We start from the raw sequence: 18,609 nt of genomic DNA on the forward strand, positions 1-18,609 counted from the left end.
GTCACTAGAAACACATGTTAGTCTCAAAATCACAACCTATAGGATATACTCCCCTAAATGTGTGCATACAAGTGTTGAATACTTGTGATATATATACATTTGTTATTGATAACAATGAAAATTTATCATATAAATTAGATCATGGCATATGAAAGATACCAATTATAAAAACTAGTGTTATAAAATAAACCTACAACTAATAAACTATGTAGGTTGCTCATGGGTTAGAGATAAACACAAACAACTTACCATATGAAAACCTACACTAGGCATTGCAATAAATTGAAATAAGCATATGCAATCCTAGATGAAGCAAATAAACTAGAAGGAAAAAACAAAATGCATGAACATAAGTCTAGCTACCATTTACCTCTTTTACCTTTGGATGGAAATTTGGGTATACGATGATCATGATTTTCATCAGAACGCTCAAACTTGTATACTTGACTTCTTTGTTTGAACCTTCACTTCATCTTGTGAGCTAAGTCTCTAAATCCCTATAGCCGCTTCGGGCTTCAAGTCTTCTTTGCAACCCAAACCGATTGGGGCTTCTTCATATTGCTCTTGACTTCATTGGGCACCCAAATATGTTGGTTCCATCTCCAATCCTTTCTCCCAACATATGTGCAATCACCTTGCCATTATCCTTCTTCTTGAGCTTGCAGTGGTTATTTTTTATCTTGGTCTTGTAGTTGGGTTTGGTATAGAGGTGGAGGTCATGTTGGAGAGGTTCACCATCTTCTTCTTCTTCTTGGTCTCCTTTTTCACTTGATTGCATTGGAAGGACTTGTGGCCTTCTTGATAGTATTTGAAGTATGTCACGGTTGACCCCTCACTAAACTTCTTCACCATGAAAGAATGATTATATTAAGGAGTTTGGTCATGTTCTTTGCCCTTTAAACTCGCCAAGTCCTTCTTGAGCTTCTCCACTTTTGCTTAATCTTATCATCCTCTTGTGTAATGAGATTGTTAGATGCTTTTACAACAACATTCTCAACACAAATCTCATTTCAAAAGGGTGAGCTAGATAAAGCAAATAAATCACCACAAGAAGTAGAAACATCTAACTTAGGATTGAAATTAAATAGAGAGGTAGATTGCTTCAAATAGACCTTAGTTTGAGATTCAATACACTCAAATTTAGCCTTAAGCTCAACATGCTCCCTGTTTAGCAAATTGAATTTGCTTAATAAATATTCATAATTAGAAATAAAGGTAGCATTAATGTCATCTAGTGTATTGAATTTCTTAAGCTCTTTTCATTATTTGTTAAGGCACTTTGTTGCTCATTAATCAAATGAAGGAGTTCATCATAGGAAGGAGAATCCTCATCTGATTTATAATCACTTACATCGCTATCTATATCTTTGACCATAAGACACTTGTTAGATGACTTGCGTGATGACGACTTATGGGATGATGACCTTGAGAAATGGCTTTTCTTAGAGGAGAAAATGGTAAAGCTTTCATCACTTAAGCTTGACTCTTTATCGTCGCTCACCCATCTTCCTATGCCCTCAAATGCCTTGGCTCTTCCCCTTGTCTCTCTCTTATTCTTGGTCTTCTTCTCATTTTTTATATGATCAATTGTGTCGACCAAATCTTCAATAGACATAGGATAATCAATCTTGGCATTGATCTTCTTCCTATTATTCTCTATCTTTGAGAAGAGCTTGACTATTTTAGGATAAATGTCTTCATCACTTGATGTGTTTTGATCATCCTCTTCATAGCTCTCTTAATCTTTATCTCCGTTATATTCACTTGAGCTTGACTCTTTCTCTTGTCTCCTCATCCTTGTCTTCATGTGTTGGCATTGAACTTTCTTGCTTATGAGTGCAAGGTTCTTTGTGTTGGATGAGAAAGAAGCTTCCACTCTCATAATTCATTGTCATCTCATGGGCGGTGATCTTGCCAAGGACTTAACTTAGAGTAATCTTCTTGATGTCATTATTGCCGTAGATGATGGAGACTATCAACTTGTTATTTGGAAGAAGATCTTGAAGTATTTTTCTCACCACTTGATCATTTTCAATTGACATCAAACCTAACACATTAATCTTATTGATAAGAATATTTAAACATGAGTACATGTCATTAGCACTTTCATGGGGTAGTTGCCTAATATCATTGAGCTTAGTAACAAGCACATGATATTTCTCACTGCGCACATTCTTTGTGCCTTCATGTATTTCGATGAGACTATTCCAAATATCATGTGCATTGATGAGAGAATAAATACGATTAAATGCATCAACACATATAGATAATAAAATATCTTGGCCAATGCATCTAATTGTCTCTCCTTGTTGGTGATGCAAGGTTTCATTCCTTCCTCGGTTACTCTCCAAACACCCAACCGTTAGGCTTGCAAATTATAAGACATTAGAATTTTCCACGAAAAAAACTTTTGCCATAAAAAACTAGAGTACTATAGGAATTCATCCTAACCCTAGACATCACTACTCACTAGGCGGTGAAGCCTAACCGATCAAAATAAGACTAAGACTTAAATGCCACTTGAACTGGTAAAACCTTGTGAAAGGTGCAAAGCTCTAACACAAATTGACGAGCTAGATGTGAACCCTGATACCAATTGATGGGACCGGTGACATACTAAGAGGTGGTGAATTCGGATACTTAGAATCTATTCATCTTCAAAAACTACACAAGATGAATCTATATCAATTTCTTTCTAAATATGCTCTAAGTTTATCTAGTATATCTACTCTATCGATCGAATCGCTTGCAACCTATCTAACAAGGTAAATTGTAAGAATGTAAATGTAAATAAGGTAGAGAGAGTAAACTCGGCACAATAGATTTTTATCTCATGGTATCGATGACATAAATGTCACCCTTAGATCATATTGGAGCTTCACAAAGGATATGCTCTTAGTCAGCCCCCGATCATGACTCTTGAGCCACCAAGTCACAAAGACAAGGCCCCCACCCGGATGAGTCGCCAAGCCACCAAGACAAGGTCTCAACACTAGTCTCTCTTCTGGTTCATTAGCATCGTGATCACTTTGGAGCTTGAACCACCAAGGCAAGGGTCTTCGTGTCCACGTACACGATTCTTGTTGCCGCTCCACACCAAGTCGGAGAGTCAACAAGCTTGAGCCACTAAGGCCCAAGATGCCGGTGAGTCACCAAGGCTCTAAAGCGCCGATGTATCACTTAGTACATGCTAAGATCACTCTTTGATCCCTTCTTCAAACTACAGTACCTAGCTACAACTTACTCTAGGTCTATAAGCACTAAACACTATCTAATCATGTGCTTAATAGCCTTGGATGATCACTTTCAGCACTTTGGTGCCTTGGATGTCTTATCAAGTATGTATGAGTTTCCTCTAGACTTCAGCAACATATCACACCTTCAAATGACTGAGTGGAGGGGTATTTATAGCCTCAAACCCGCGCACCAGACGTTAACCCAACGGCTCAGAAAAGTTGTTAATACCAGATGATCCGGTGAGGATAATAGTACTAACATCGGATCATCCGATGAGTACACTCTCACAAACTAGCAGTTGAAATCACACTTAAGCTTCTGTGAAGACACTCTGGTGTATATTTCATCTTTATCATCGGACTATCCGGTGAGTTATCCTGCATCCGAGTCTTTTCTTCTTTTTGTGTAAATTGCTCCGGTGTTAGCATCCGGTACACATCACTTCATCACCGGACTATACGATACCTTGAACTTTGTTATGTCTTTTTGCACTGTTTATTATCCGGTGTAGCCTTGCTTCATCACCGGACCTTCCGGCGTGTTGATCGTCGATCTTCCACAGCTGCAAACTTCTCTGGTGGAAATACTCCGGTGTATCTTCCTCTGATCACCGGACTATCTGGTGGGTGGTTTTATTCTGCCTTTTGGATAGATACACCCCGGTGTTGTCGTGTTTTGATTACCGGACTATTCGGTGAGACTTAGTTTTTATTCTTCAGCACAACATTCTTCTCTGAAAGAATTGCTCCGGTAAACACACTTGCTAATCACTAGACCTTCCGGCGAGGTCTTCAGACCTCTCTCCACTTTTGTCAAGCTCTGGTGAGTTCAACACCTAGAGTACCGGACCATCCAGTGAGACAAATCTTTCTGAGACTTTTCCAATTCAGTCTAACTTTATCACAGCTGTGATGACTTTTTCATGTATTACATACATAAGATATACTAACATATATCCTTGATAAATATATTAATCGTATTAATTATATTATCATTAATCATTAAAATCATAATTATAACACTATTTTTACTACATAAGGTCGGGAATGGATGCATGACCCTGGCCTGAAAATGCGTAACTTGTCCGGCGCTTACAATCTTTTGCGCCCGTCTTGTTGGTTGGAGTTAGTACCATTTTAGGCTATGTTTTAAATGTATGGTTTCCTCATGACCAATCCAAAAACTAGAGAAAAACACTCTTTTAAAGAAACCAAACGTGTGTGCAGTACGGTATAGTAGCAAATTGTTAATTTCCCCCTGCAGTACGGTGTGCAGTCACATGGCCTTTCTCGGCACGGATATTCACCGCGCGCTGATCAAGGTTAAAAATGCGTTTTAGAGGTAGAAAATCGGTCACCGGTGGATATCGAAAATTCACGGTTATTATGAAAATCGGTCACTCGTCGAGAATTTGATCAAATTTGTAAATTTGGTAAGAATTTGAACAAAGTCGAATAACCGGTTTTAACGGTCCACATTTTACGATTTATCAAGCGAATTTAACAATTTATCGATCGATTTTAACGATAATCGAGCACACACAAATTCAATCGAATTGGATGATTTATCGACCGAATTACAGCGGTAACCGATCGCATAATTTAAATTTTGACGAAATTCAAGGAAAATCACAAAGAAATAAAAAAATCACAAAAAAAACAGAAAAATAGAGAAAAATAAAGCATGATATTTGCTATGTTTTTTTTTAATCAGAAAAAAATTTGGCACGACATTGACTATATTTTAGATATTTTCAAGGAAACAAATAGATACTAATAGCAATACAAGTATGACTATATAATTGTTTCATCGAATATATGCATGCGTTATATAAGTAGCACCTTAAATTAATAAATATGTCTAATTGTCTGCACAAAAGGTAGAATCACAATCACATACCATCTATCAATACTTATCAAAGTGATTATCAAAGCTTAAAATGTAGTTTGCATAGTATTCATGCCACTTGCAACCTACGATATGGGAAAAATAGTATAATACCATAGTATGTAAATAGATTAGTTGTAAAAAATAAACTATTATCACCTTCAGTACCACCAGCTTCTAACAGGGGGCGATTAAATTCGGTTGTATTATACTCCTCGGTGGACATGAGCATTATCCATCATGTAGATAGCAACTCTATCTTAAATTCTACCTAACTTTGTCCCGTTCATGCAAAAGTGGTTGACCATTGTCCTTGCACTATGGTATAAAAATCAGGATCTTGCCACTCATAGACCCACTGAATAGGAGGCTCTGACTGAGCATCGGGGATAGGATAGTCGTACGGATACGATCCAGAACTACTCTCCATACCATAGTTGCTGGAATAGCTCGCACTATCTTGCGGTTTATCATGGCCACCCTGTATGATATGTCTTTGTGAGGATGGGGCACCATGGTACTCGTCCTGTATGGTATGTGTAAACTGACTCTCACTAGTGAATTGCACGAGAGCAACGGCAGAGGATGGGCGTAGAGGAGCACCGCCTCCCTAACTGTCATCGTTACTGCTATCTATCTTTGAGCTACTGTCATTAGACTCTTAGTAAGTTGGGCTCTTTGAGGCACTATCCGTACTCTTATCGCTTTGCACTTGTATTTTGCTCTTACCCTTAATCTTCTTGCTCTTGTTTGGATGTGCAAATTACTTCTTCCTTATAACACCCTAGTTTTTCTAATTCTAAAATTTCTCAATATTTGTTAAAGTTCAAAATGAGTTTAAATATTTTTTTTAAAGAGAGAAAACCCTATTTTATATGAAACAAGAAGTAAATAGTATTTTATTTGATTTTTGATGAATTTATTTGAACAGATTTTGCTTTGATTTTGAATTTGAAGCTTGGATTTGAATTTAGAAAGAAAAGAAAAAGATTAAATCCTTTCTCGGGCTGTTTTTTTCCCCGGCCCAGTTTTCTTCAGCCTCAGCCCAACAGCCGGCCTCAGCCTTCTCTTCCGCCTGGGCCGTGCCCTTCCTCCTTCGGCCCACTCGTCCATGCCGGCCCAGCCGACCGCACGCGCCCGCGCTCGCCCGTGAACACACCCCCGCCAATGCCGCCTTCACCTGTGCCACCGCCATGTGGGACCCGCCGGTTAGGTCTATCTTCTCCGAGTCGAACTCTGCCGCGCCGCTGAGTCCAAGCAGGAAATCGACGCCGCCTTGGACTCCTGCAGCGTCCCGCGATCCTCCGAGCCGCCTATATATGTGCCCGTCCCCTCCCCAAACTCATCTCATCCGAAAATCGCCAAGACCCGAGCCCTAGTCGCCGAGATTGAAGCTCGCCGAGCCGCCATTGCTGCCGCCTCAACCGAGATCGCTGCCGCGCCGTTCCAGAGCCAATCAGAGCAGCCCGAGCCCACCATTGCTCGTGCCTGCCTCTGCTGAAGCTCTCCCCGCCGTCGCCTTGGCCCCTGCGTCGCCGGAGAACCCTTCCCGACGAGATCCCGAGGCCCTTCGTCGCCCCTTCCGTCGCCGCCCGCCTTCCCGTGCCGCCAAGCCCACGGTAAGCCTCAAAACGGATTCCCCGCGCTCTCCCGATTCTATAGCGCCGCTCGTCGTCGCCGCCGGCGAGACTTAGCCGATTCCGGCGAGAATCCCGGCCATGCGCCGCCGCTACCCCTCGGGCGTCGCCCTGTTCTTCCCCTCCGGCCGCCCAATCTGTTATGTGCCATTGGATCTGTCCTCAACAGCCTAGAATAGATCGCACCTATACCCCTTCGCTGACCAACCAGAAGCTGCCACGTGTTGCCACCTAACACAGTCAGCAGTCGTGCCATGTCACCCATCCACCTCAGCCGCCACCTCAACCTTTCTGCTGATGTGTCACCCCGGTCACTATGCCACGTCAGCCAGAGCTACCCAGTCAGTAATTCAAACCTTTTTCAATATAAAAATAAATCTGATAATTTCTTTAATTGGTAATTTTGCAATTTAGCTCCTGAACTTTTCTGAAATAACAAAAAGAGCCCTGTCTTTTTGCAGTTAGGTCCCTATACTTTTTCATAATTACATTTAGGTCTCTCTATTTTTACAAAAAGGTCCCTGAACTTTCTGTTAATTCAATTTAGGTCCTTTTCTTTTTCCAGATTTAACCTTAGACTTGTTTTAGCCCTAACTTTTTCATCGTAACTCCGATTTAAGCGATTCTTGCGCCGATGGGTTCGTTTTTCAATATTCTTTCTTTTTAGCCAATTTTTATCTCGTTGTTCTTTTGTTTTGTGCTCTGTTCTTAGTGTATCTTGTTTGTTTATTTGCCGGTGATTGTGCAATTAGCCGATAACGTTCCGGATCAATTTGAAGAACATCAAGACCAGGAGCAAGAATACACTGAGCAGCAACAAGGAGAAGGCAAGTGTCCTTGATCATATTGAACCTATGTTTTTAAATATTTTGTTTTACAAAATTGCATGCAGTGTCAATATAATGGGTAGTCACCTATGTTAGAGTTTTTCCTAGATTTTTCCCTTATCATCCCTTGGAACCTAGATGGTTTATTGGTTAGGAGTCTTTTATGGGTAGATTGCTTAGCCTTGCTTTTGGGATATTGGGAAGTGTCATAATTTTGACTAATGAACATAAGCAGTAATGATGGTTAATAGGTTGATGGTCTAGCAACATGGAACCTTAGGTCTTGAGCATAGGGATGTTGGTGATAGTGGTTATGGTTATGATGATGGTTTAGTGTTTGCTCAAGTAACCTAAGTAAGGACCGGTTCGTGGAGCGACAACCCAAGAAGTAACGTACCAACCACGAGGCTGATATGGGTAAGATGTGACATACTGATTAGAGTCTGTCCAGTGTGCGTTGGGTTAGCACAAAAGGGGGCTTCTGGGTAGGAGCTTTGCTTGCGTAAAGCCTGGCGGTGAAACCTAGTGGGCAGACATGCACTGGATTAGTCTCTGGTTAGTGGAAAGTATCATACAATGATTCTTGACGGCACACCACTGGCATGTGTTAAGTGTCTTGCAAACACGGCAACATGGAATTCACTGACTCGTGGGTAAAATTGGACAACCTCTGCAGAGTGTAAAACTGTTATAACAGCCGTGCTCACGGATATGAGAGACTTGGATCCTCACATGATTAGATGGTGGATGGTTTTGGTTCTGGTACAGGGAGTACTAGATGGTGTGGTTTTGGTCTTAGTACAAGGAGTACTAGACGGTTGTGGTATGCAGGGTGGGAAACCTTGTATGCTAGGTGATGGATTGTTGGGTTACATTTATTTAATACTTGTCTAATGCTTTTTGAGTCCAAATGTGTTTTCATTACTCGCATTTACGCAAATAATACCTTGTCTCAGCCTATTCTTGATATAAGCCTGCATGTCATTATTTTTCCACACTTGCTGAGTACATTATGTGCTCACCCTTGCTTTCTCCTACCAAAAACATATGCTGCTCAGTGGAAGACTTTGAGGATTTTCAAGACGACGACCTGGTGTTCTAAGGAGCATGTCTTCCAGTCGGTGCCTGTGGAGTTTTGGTCGCTAATGCTTTCGTCCCGCTACCGTCGTTTAGATGATGTCGTTTAGGTTAAATTTTGAGATTTCTTAGGTAAAGTCTTTTATTGTAAGAGGTGAACGTTTAATTAAATAAAGTATTGCTTTTGTTACTTCACCTATGACGTCCTTATGTGTGTTAAACTTCCTAGGCACACATAAGCCGCACTTGGTTTTGGCCGTTAAAACCGGGTGTGACATTCCTCTTTCCCGTGTGTGTGTCACCTACCACTTTAGCAGCTTATTGTGATAGTGTACGGTCCCCAGTCTGCCGTTGCAAATCATGTGGGTTCACTGTGTCTGTCACCATGTGAGTTGGTAGGAGTATGTCACTGTTTGTGTCCTCGTCATCAAGCTCTGGGGTAGCATTTGATCTACCAGTCTCCATCCAGTCCCGAAGCGGATTGTTGTCCTCATTCAATGTGAGCTCTATAAGCCGCTAAAATGGATCATCATCAACAGTCGACCTGATGCATGCATCCAAATTATTATGTATTCTCAGGCTGTAGTTTATATATACTAACTTATGAAGTTTCTTGTAGCTTAACCGGTTACGAACTTTTGTGTGGATAAATGCAAATGTACTTCAGTTCCTCTCACACCCACTAGATGAAGCGCACTGAGACACTAGGCGCTTGGCAAGCATCGTTAGTGTAAGTGCAGATGAACCAAACATAGACCACTATTACGTTGCAAGTAGGTAAAGTGATCTAACGTTTAGAAAAGTAGATAAAGTGATGTAACGGTTAGATATATGAACACAATTGGTACCAGGTGGAGTCCTACCGTCACATGCCATCAGTGAAGCGAGAGGACCAGCATGACTGAGGTTTTGTCCGATACATTTCAACAAGGTTGCTTCCGTGGCAGTACTAACATCGGTCATCCTCTCAAATGCCTCCCGAAGATCTTCTAACAAGGTTGGACCCATGCCATACGTGTAGTGCGTCCGAGGATTCAATGCGGCCGCTGCAAGGTGATGATCAAAGAATTAGTACCATAAGCATTAGTACAATATGAATGCAATCAGTAAGAGTGTTGCACCGGCATTGAAGTAGTTCATATTTGTTAGATCGTACATTCTGCGATCGACGGCTGCCATGTACTTTTCAAAGGTATCTCTATCATGGGGATACAACGAATCGTACTCCTGCTTAACAATGTTGTATCCATTACGTGAAAAAAATCATTAGTGACGGGTGATAACTGACATTAGTGACCGGTCCTGTACCCGTCACTCTTATCCCGTCACTAATGATAGGTCATTAGTGATGGGTGATGATCATGAACTATCACTAATGTTTAGTCATTAGTGATGGGACGTAATTGTGACATGTCACTATTGACTAAACATTAGTGACAGATTGTAATCTTGACCCGTCATTAACGACCGATGAATATTTTTTGTATTTTTTGGACACAAAAAGTCAAAAAAATATTTTTTTCACCCAATCCATCCCAATGCAGGCTCATCCCATATGCCTCACAAGCCACATTTTTTCACATTGTTTTCAAGTTTGCGTTCCATGGAAATCGAACCCGCGACCTCCTCCTCGCGTGTGTAGCCACCTTACCACCTCTGCTATCACGTAGTTGTGATAGAAATCGGATATTTTATCCTTTTAACCTTCTTTGTGGAAGGTCATTAGTGACACATCATAACCATGACCCATCACAAATGACTAATTTTGCCAAATTTCTTCGAGAGTTATAATTTGATAGGTGACCCAGAGTGCATTCGGTAAAATGGGCATAACTTTTGCATACAGACTCTGATTTCGACGTTTTTTGACTCTACGGACATGTAAAAAAAGTTACATCCATTTCTCTCCCACTTTGTCAGGTTTGAAGAATTTTTTGAGGCCAAAAACGGCTTGGAAGATTGAGTTCTCACCCCCGAAAGTTTCTGCACCATTTTCAGAATGCGTGTTTGTGTCCATAGCTGCCACACCTTACATCAAACTTGAGCATAAATGTATAATGGTTTCTATTCTAGTGCTGCTGAGGTGCTGAGGTGAGAAAAATAAAATAAAAATAAAAATAAAAAATATTTGCGAATACCATCATTAGTGATTGGAGTTGGTAATTAGTGACGGATTGTAAGTTGATCTGTCACTAATGACTGGCTTTGGACGACCCATCACTAATAAGTGGATCATTAGTGACGGGTCAAGTTATGACCCATCACTAATGACTAGCCTAGGACGATCCGTCACTAAGGACCTTATCATTAGTGATGGGTCCTAACTTGATCCGTCACTAATAACTAGACTAGGACGACCCTTCGCTATTATCTTCGGTGACGGATCATGTTACAACCCGTCACTAATGATCACTCATTAGTGACGGGTCTATATTTGGTCCCGATCAGAAGGGACATTAGTGGTGCATCCTTATTGGACCCATCACTAATAGAACATTAGTGACGCGTGTTGAGCAATCGTCACTAACGTGGTGTCTCATTTGCTGGTTTCTTACATAATGATCTCAGGTGCACCTCACTCAATGTCGGCACCTTGTCTTGATCAGCAAATCAAAGGAAGGCATAAAACGGCTGAACAAAATCGACAAGCATTTTAAGGTTTTCCCACCATAATAAGCTAGATAGGTAACCATGTGCATATCTTCTAATGTCAGAACCCATGTAGCGAGACTGTTGCAGGTCACTAGATGTCATCCATTGCATGAACCTATCCTTTCGGTGTAAAAAGCTTTCAAGAAATAGATCGTTTGTGCCAAATCTTGTGGCATTCCACCTCACCAACTCTCCACCAATCGCGGTCTTCATCATTTCATGGAGCTTTTAATGATTGTAAAGTCATCACGATATGAACCTTGCACTTTGAATGATAATATCGCGGTCTCTAAATTCACCAATTAATTTCAACATTAAATTTATCATATGCGCCACATAAGGCTGCCACATAATAGCAGAATACTCCCTTTTGAGAACCTGACAGGCCTTCTTATAGTTGGACCTATTATCAGTCATGATCTGCATAATATTTGTGGCCCCACATCATTGACCACTGCTCTTATCTCTTGCATAAACGAATCAACCAAATAAATATGCAACAATTGCACTACCAACTTAGCAAAATAATGTACCTTGTTCAAATGCTTGGCATCTTGGCTATAGCCAGTCGCATCTACGGACTTTTGAAAAACATATGACCATTGCAATATAAAAGTAAATTAATAATACTCATGTGTGTCGGTCCAATCTAAGAATCGCACATGATGGCACACCATACTCTGGCCATTCCAGCTTCCACTTGTCAAATACCTTCTTCAATGCATTCTCGTTCTCGTCCAGGTACTTACCATCTATATCCTAGCCAGTTGGAGATGGGACACCCTCTCCTGTTATAGAACAGATGGTCATGAGTCAAAAAGAAAGAAATATGGTAATAATGAAATTCATTACAAACTTTATCATTCACCCCTATTTTTGTGTTTCTTTCATTGTAGCAACAAAGAATGCATCGTTCGCCCTTCTACCAAGAATACCTGAAGTGTGAAAAAAATTGGACCATGCCAAACCAATAGCTGCCTTTGTATTCTTTCCCTTCGCACTCCATGACCCGGTGTCAATCCTCTGTTGCACAGGAGCTTTTGCTACAACAACATTGTAATCCTTGACACTTGGTGGCTCTCTGGTCGAAGATGCCCTCCTAAGCATCCTCTTTAAAACATTACCTCCTCTAGCACTTCCACTACTACCTTCATGCTCGTAGGAATCACCTACCTTCCTTCTGAACTCTTCCTCTTCCCTAGACTGCGCCATAGCACGCTGCACCTGTTTCTCTTCTGTCTCATCATTATCGCTTGTCAAATCTACATGGGCAGCTGCCTCTTGCCTCCGAAGCCTCTCCTTAGACCTTCCCTTCCTCTTATCCTCTTGCGCTCAAGCTCACGCCTAAAGTAATCACGCACATCTAGAGGCACCCTATCGCAACTTATAACATTCAATCCACGTCCTACCAAATGTTCTTTCAACCTTGTGGCACCATCGCTTTTCTTTTTCTTCTAACAGTAATTGCACCTAAACCCAGGGGCCAAGTTGTCCCCATGCTACCACACCACATCTCTATCCGTCATCTATTACTGCAAAACAACATATATCATCCTATTAGCACTCCACATATTCCAACAGCGAGTAAAAATTGAACAAAACCAACTACTAGGCACTTACAAATGCTTACGGACACTGACCAACCCTAACAACCTAAAAACCGACCATAACCAATACTACTTAGTTTGTATTTCCTCTGGTGGAAAAAGAAAGCTCAATGATTAACCTACTAATAGTACGCTATAAAAAAATGTATTGATCTATTTTAAATGAATCTTGAAGTGAAATTAATTATGTCCATGCATGTTAAATTGATAAACATGTTCTGTCATGTTGCTATTCAAGCATAAATATCTCTACAAACAATTAACTTCACCAATATTAATTACCCTTGCCAGCACAAGGTCATAACTGAGAGAATTTAACGAAAATCACTAGGATTTAGGCGGTTACCGAACGAATCGCGTTGAAATACGCTCGGAGTCAGGTGCTCCGCTCTGCTCGATGTATGTGAACGGTAAGTGCTCCAATGCGGTCGGTTACCCACTTTTCTCACTTGATTTTTTGGCTGTCTCCGTCGGATTTCCGCACTAACGCGATGGACCTGGCCGGCAGGGCGACGGAGCTTTGGTTTTTGCTGTGGAACAACACGAGGGGAAAGTGAGCTGCGACGACGCCGACGAGAAGACCTCCTGCGTCCTTATCCACTCGGCTGGGCCGAAATGAACCGTTTGCACTGTATATTCAGCCCGTTTCGGCCTTTTTCGAATGTTGTGATGCTTGAACACATATTTGATCATGCAAACGTCATTTTTTTTAATTTTTTTTCATATATAGTCTTAGAATTATCCCTGGTTTTTTATGAAGTTTTTTCTGAATTTTATTTTTATTTTTTAAAAACCGATTTGAATTTTTTAATTTAAAATCGAATACTGATCGCATTATGAATTCGATTCCGAGAGATACTGCCGGTAATCGCGATTATCTACCGATAACCGTCGCATTTTCAAACCGTGGCGCTGATTGGGCGTCGGATGAGGCGCGTGTGAGCCACACCGCCAGGCTGCGCCTCCCCTCCGCCGCACAACCTCACCGGCCACCACCTCCTCTTAAGCCGCGAACGGGCTCGCTCGCGTCCGCGTCCCGCCGGCCAACCACCACCTCGCTCTTTGCCACTGCCCATGGTAGCGGCGGCCTCGCCGGCGGCGTGCGCGAGGGCGTCGGCGTCGGGCCCCCGCGCCGCCCGCCTCGCCGCCCTCCCGGGTGACGGCGCCGCCGTCTACAAGGAGCTCGGTAGGTCCTCACTCGCAGCCGTTATTTAAGTACATCCCTGTAGGTTGTGGAAATGGCATATGTCTTTGAAATCTTGTATTTCCTGCTGCCAATGTGAGAAAGGGAATCATTTCGTGAATCGAAAGGAGTAAAAGGGAAGCAAAGCCACCAATTTTCTATGTAAAAAGCCAGCATTTGCGGGTGTCCTTGATCGAAATTAGTTCTATGTAACCGGAATACTAAATTTTTTCTTAGTTTGTAGACAATAGAAGTTGAAATATCGTGGAATGAAGCTTAACTGACAGACAAATTCATGGCCTAGATTGTTCCCTTTTTGTTTTCTGATAAAGAGCAGTCCTGAATATACAGTTCAGTTTCAGTAAAATGCACAGCCTGTGTACCCCCATATGACATTTACTGTTTGGTGTTCAGTATTCCTTTTCTTTTCTTTTCCAGAATTCAAGTATTTTTTAACATTCAGCTTATCTGAATGGGAAGTATAATCTTTTTCATGATTAAAGAACACTGTTTCAGAGTTCAAACGTTGTTTCTTCTTTTGCCACCGATGCTCAGTAGTGACGATACTTCATTGAGCCAAAGCATGCAACATTAACAAACTGGAAGGATGAACCAGCATAAGCTGATAGACTGATCGTTGTTTTTCCTTTCCTTTTGAACAATATAGTCTGATCACTGTTGTTTGCTTGTTATATGAAGGTTTTTATTCCTTGAAAAAGAGGATTGAAGATGCAGTTGTCCGGGTTGAAATGACTGCCTCCAGTGCACTGGAGTTTGAAGAAGCAAGGAGAATTAAACAAGAAGAGGTATTGCGGAAGCGTAATTTGTGGGACAATCCAGCTAAGTCGTACGAGTCGCTTTCTGCTCTAGCCGATGCCATCAGGGTGGTCGACCATCTCAAAGACCTTCGCTTTAAGGTGCTTTTCTAGACATATAATGTCAGTTCTTTTTTTTTTCTTTTTGAAACCAAGGGCAGGAGTTCTGCAATTCATTTTAAGAAGAAGAGAATACACCGTCCCCAGGGGTGAAACACCATGATATAATGTCAGGTTAAGGAACATTTTTTTGTCACAAGGATCAATATTTGAACAAACAATATAATCTTTCTGTAGTGTAATAGTTCATACATTCGGACCATGCTTGAAAAGGTGGACTAAACCATGTGTGCACTGTCATTTCCCTTCACTCTGAAATTTAGAACTTTCCTTTTCTGCCTTGATTTTGTCACGGAAACTATAAATTGAAACTTGCTTTTTTTGTTTTCTATCTGGTAATCATTATATGAACTGTGCAGGCTGAAGAGGCGAAGTTGATTAGTCAACTAGCAGAGATGGATGCCATAAATGGTGAGCTATTTAAGCAAGCATACAAATCCTCTATAGATGCTAGCGAGTATCTAGATCGTTACCAGATGTACAAGCTTCTTAGGGGTCCGTATGATAAGGAGGGAGCTTGTATTATTGTCACTGCAGTATCAGAGGGCGTTGCATCTGAGGTGAGCTAATTGTTGGTTACACTGTATATGTGTATTGGTCGAAGGTTAACGATTATAGAATAAGAAATGTCGATGTAGTATTCACCTTACTACTTTGTATGTACTATTCTGTTTGTTCTTATGAATAGTCTTTAACTAACATTCTTCATCAAACTCAGTGGTCAGTTCATTTGTAAATTTTTCTTCCAAATATGTTGAAATTTTGATATTTGTCGGATAAAGTTTGATATGTTTCTACGGCAGCTATGGGCAGAGAAGCTCTTTGGCATGTATACAAGTTGGGCACGGAAGCAGGGCAGCAAGGTTGGATTGATTGAGAAGATTGCATTAACAAGTGATCATGTCTGGTCTGCAGCAATGGAGATTGAATCAGAGTACATGTTTGGCACCATTTCTGGAGAAAAAGGAATGCATCGGATGATCTACCCCTCCCTTGAAAATTCTGGCACTTATCAGGTGACTATGGTTTCTGTTGTTATTTGTTAATTTGTCAGAATGCATCAGCATCTGTTGAGTATCAAGTTTAGAACTGTTGACTATACATGACAAATTCTAATACAATTTCACATAGCACTTAGCCGCTCAACTATTTTTCAAACAATAGATTACTCAAGTAATAACAAATAGTGCTATAGCCTCACAAATTCAGAATTTTTTTAGTAGGGTTGACTAATGTGCATAGACCAACCAAACATAGAACTGTTTAAGGTAGAGACTGACCAAAGATATGATTATGTTGGCTACTCTCAAAGAGGCAGCAGAGGAAGTCACAAGTCATTATGCAGAGTTAGGCCAAAGCTGCTACATTCCAAAGAAATATACATTTGGAAAACTATCTTAGTGATTTCTTCCACCTATAGCCGGTCCAAGCCTGGGGAAAGGAGGAGGGTTATGACAGGCTTGACGAGCTAACGTAAAAAAAAAGAAACAGCTACTCTTATGGAGATGAAACCCAAAAGAAAAACTTAGTAATTTCTGCAGGATTTTCTAACACGGTCACACCCAACATGCTGATGCAAGTGAGATTGTGAGAACATCAAGTAACAGATTATGAAATCTGATTCTTTGACCAGTGGGTTTAAAAAGTAGATTGTGCGGTAACGCTTTCTGACTTGGTATTTCAATGCTAAACCTGCTAATTGAATCCTCTTTTGACTCTTACTTTTCATTTTTCAAGAAAGTCTGGTAGAAGATCTAGATTCCAAAAAAAAAAAAACTCGACGAAGGGGAGAGACATCCCGAAGGTATTGCATTTAAGGTCGAGAAAAGGCCTCAGAAGCTGGCTACAACTCGCACGCTATCGCTGAGCGACCGCATCACGACCATGGGGAACACATAGCGAGGGTTTTTTTTTTTTTTTTTTTTTGCGAGAACCAAAGTTCGAGCCCTGATAGGTAGTCTCACACCTGGAGGTCTTACCATCGTGCTATTCACACGTTCTCAAAGATCTAGATCCCAGATTGTGTATAAATCTATCATGATATTTTTCCTTATGCCCCTTTATATCAGAAAATGGGCTAACCTAAAATTTATCAAAGCTTGCAGGCCTTGTCAGCTAGAGTCGACATAATTCCCCTCTTCTTGGATAGACCAGTTAACCTTCACTTGGATGAAGATGATATGGAGATCTCTCCCTCAACATCTGAATATAAAAAGCGAGATAGCAGAAATGGTGCTGCTGTTAGGATCCAACACATACCAAGTGGAGTCACTGCAGAAAGTTCAGGTACTGAACAATTGCTTATTGCTTATGCAAATGTGAATTTGCACGTTCTCGAAAAAAGGAAGAATGTGCATGCAATTGTGACTGGAATTTAACAAGGTGATCTTTCAACAGGTGAGAGAAGCTACTTTGCAAACAAGTTAAAAGCCACGAGTAGATTGAAAGCAAAGCTCCTTTTAATAGCTAGAGAATTGAGAGTATCGGACACGAAGATGATCAGCAAACAGGCTATAGAGGATAGGTGCAACCACGAAACACGAAGATACACATTCGGGCCTCAGAAATTGGTCCTTGATCTCAACACAGGCGCCCAATTATCAGACTTGAACTCGGTCCTGGAAGGCGATATCGAACCGTTCATCCGAGGCCGTATTATTTCCAGACAATGATGGTACACCAAGATCTCAACAACTGTTTGATATGTTGTCTCACTGCGATTCTGTACATTTATTTCTTTTCTCTTACAGACCACACCACATTAATTTAGATAACCTCTGTAAAATGCATCACATTTCAAGCCAAAAGGCATGACACCAGGTATACAAAACATCAACTTCTTAGCACCATCTGCTTCACTTCATTAAGATTCACTAGTAAGCGTGCACGTAACACACGTGGAATCATTAATGTTGCGACTGGACCTGAAAATTTACGCTAAGCTCTAACAATTCAATATCCACTGAGCTGAAAAGAACAATAGTTTCGATCACATTATTTTTTTCATTGATAACTGGTTTATGTACTATCTATGTTTATACTTTTTTATCCTTTTTATTTCCAATTCCCATTCAAAAAGAAATAAAAAAAGGGAGGTTCTACATGACATGTGACTTTTTTTTTCCTTTTTTTACAATCAATAGGATGAGGATCCAACATCCCACTGATCATCTCCCACCTCTTTCTTATCGCTCCCTGGCCCTCTTTATTCTTCCCCGTGCAGACGCGACTCACTCCCCTGACCCCACCGGCCTCCTCCGTCCTCGATGGCACTTCCGCCGTTGGATTCACGCCCATCGCACTAAGACAGTGTTATCATCACACTCGCCCCAAGATTTTCCATCAGGTGTTCCTCTGCTGCCCGTGGCCTACAGGTCTCAATTGCCTCAGCGCCTTGCACCCACGTTCGCGACAACCGCTAGACTGCCCTGCTGCCCTTAGCATCCCTCAAACACATGGATCATTGACCCCACCACCATCACCACCCATGCCCCGAACCGAAACCTGTCACCGCTAACTCCTCGTTGGCGCTATCGTCTAAAGGTGTTGCAATTTTCAGCCAACTAT

The 18,609-nt window shown here is 41.2% G+C and overlaps 1 protein-coding gene across 3 annotated transcripts; it reads left to right on the forward strand.

The window, feature by feature from the left end:
• Nucleotides 1-13,841: 13,841 nt before the first annotated feature.
• LOC133885845 (peptide chain release factor PrfB3, chloroplastic-like) lies at nucleotides 13,842-17,888 on the forward strand. 3 transcript variants are annotated; one of them, XM_062325605.1, is made up of 6 exons: nucleotides 13,843-14,110; nucleotides 14,807-15,024; nucleotides 15,402-15,602; nucleotides 15,846-16,058; nucleotides 17,148-17,328; nucleotides 17,440-17,888. In XM_062325605.1, exons 1-6 carry the CDS (start codon nucleotides 13,999-14,001, stop codon nucleotides 17,712-17,714), a joined length of 1,200 nt encoding a protein of 399 aa, XP_062181589.1. In that variant the 5' UTR covers nucleotides 13,843-13,998; the 3' UTR covers nucleotides 17,715-17,888. The 3 variants fall into 3 exon arrangements, with proteins under 3 accessions (XP_062181591.1, XP_062181589.1, XP_062181590.1); XM_062325606.1 differs by having other exon boundaries at nucleotides 13,989-14,114; XM_062325607.1 differs by lacking the exon at nucleotides 17,440-17,888 and having other exon boundaries at nucleotides 13,842-14,110; nucleotides 17,141-17,301.
• The last annotated feature ends 721 nt before the right edge of the window (nucleotides 17,889-18,609 follow it).

The sequence above is a fragment of the Phragmites australis genome, chromosome 11 (genome assembly GCF_958298935.1).
Source record: "Phragmites australis chromosome 11, lpPhrAust1.1, whole genome shotgun sequence".
Lineage (NCBI taxonomy): Eukaryota > Viridiplantae > Streptophyta > Magnoliopsida > Poales > Poaceae > Phragmites > Phragmites australis.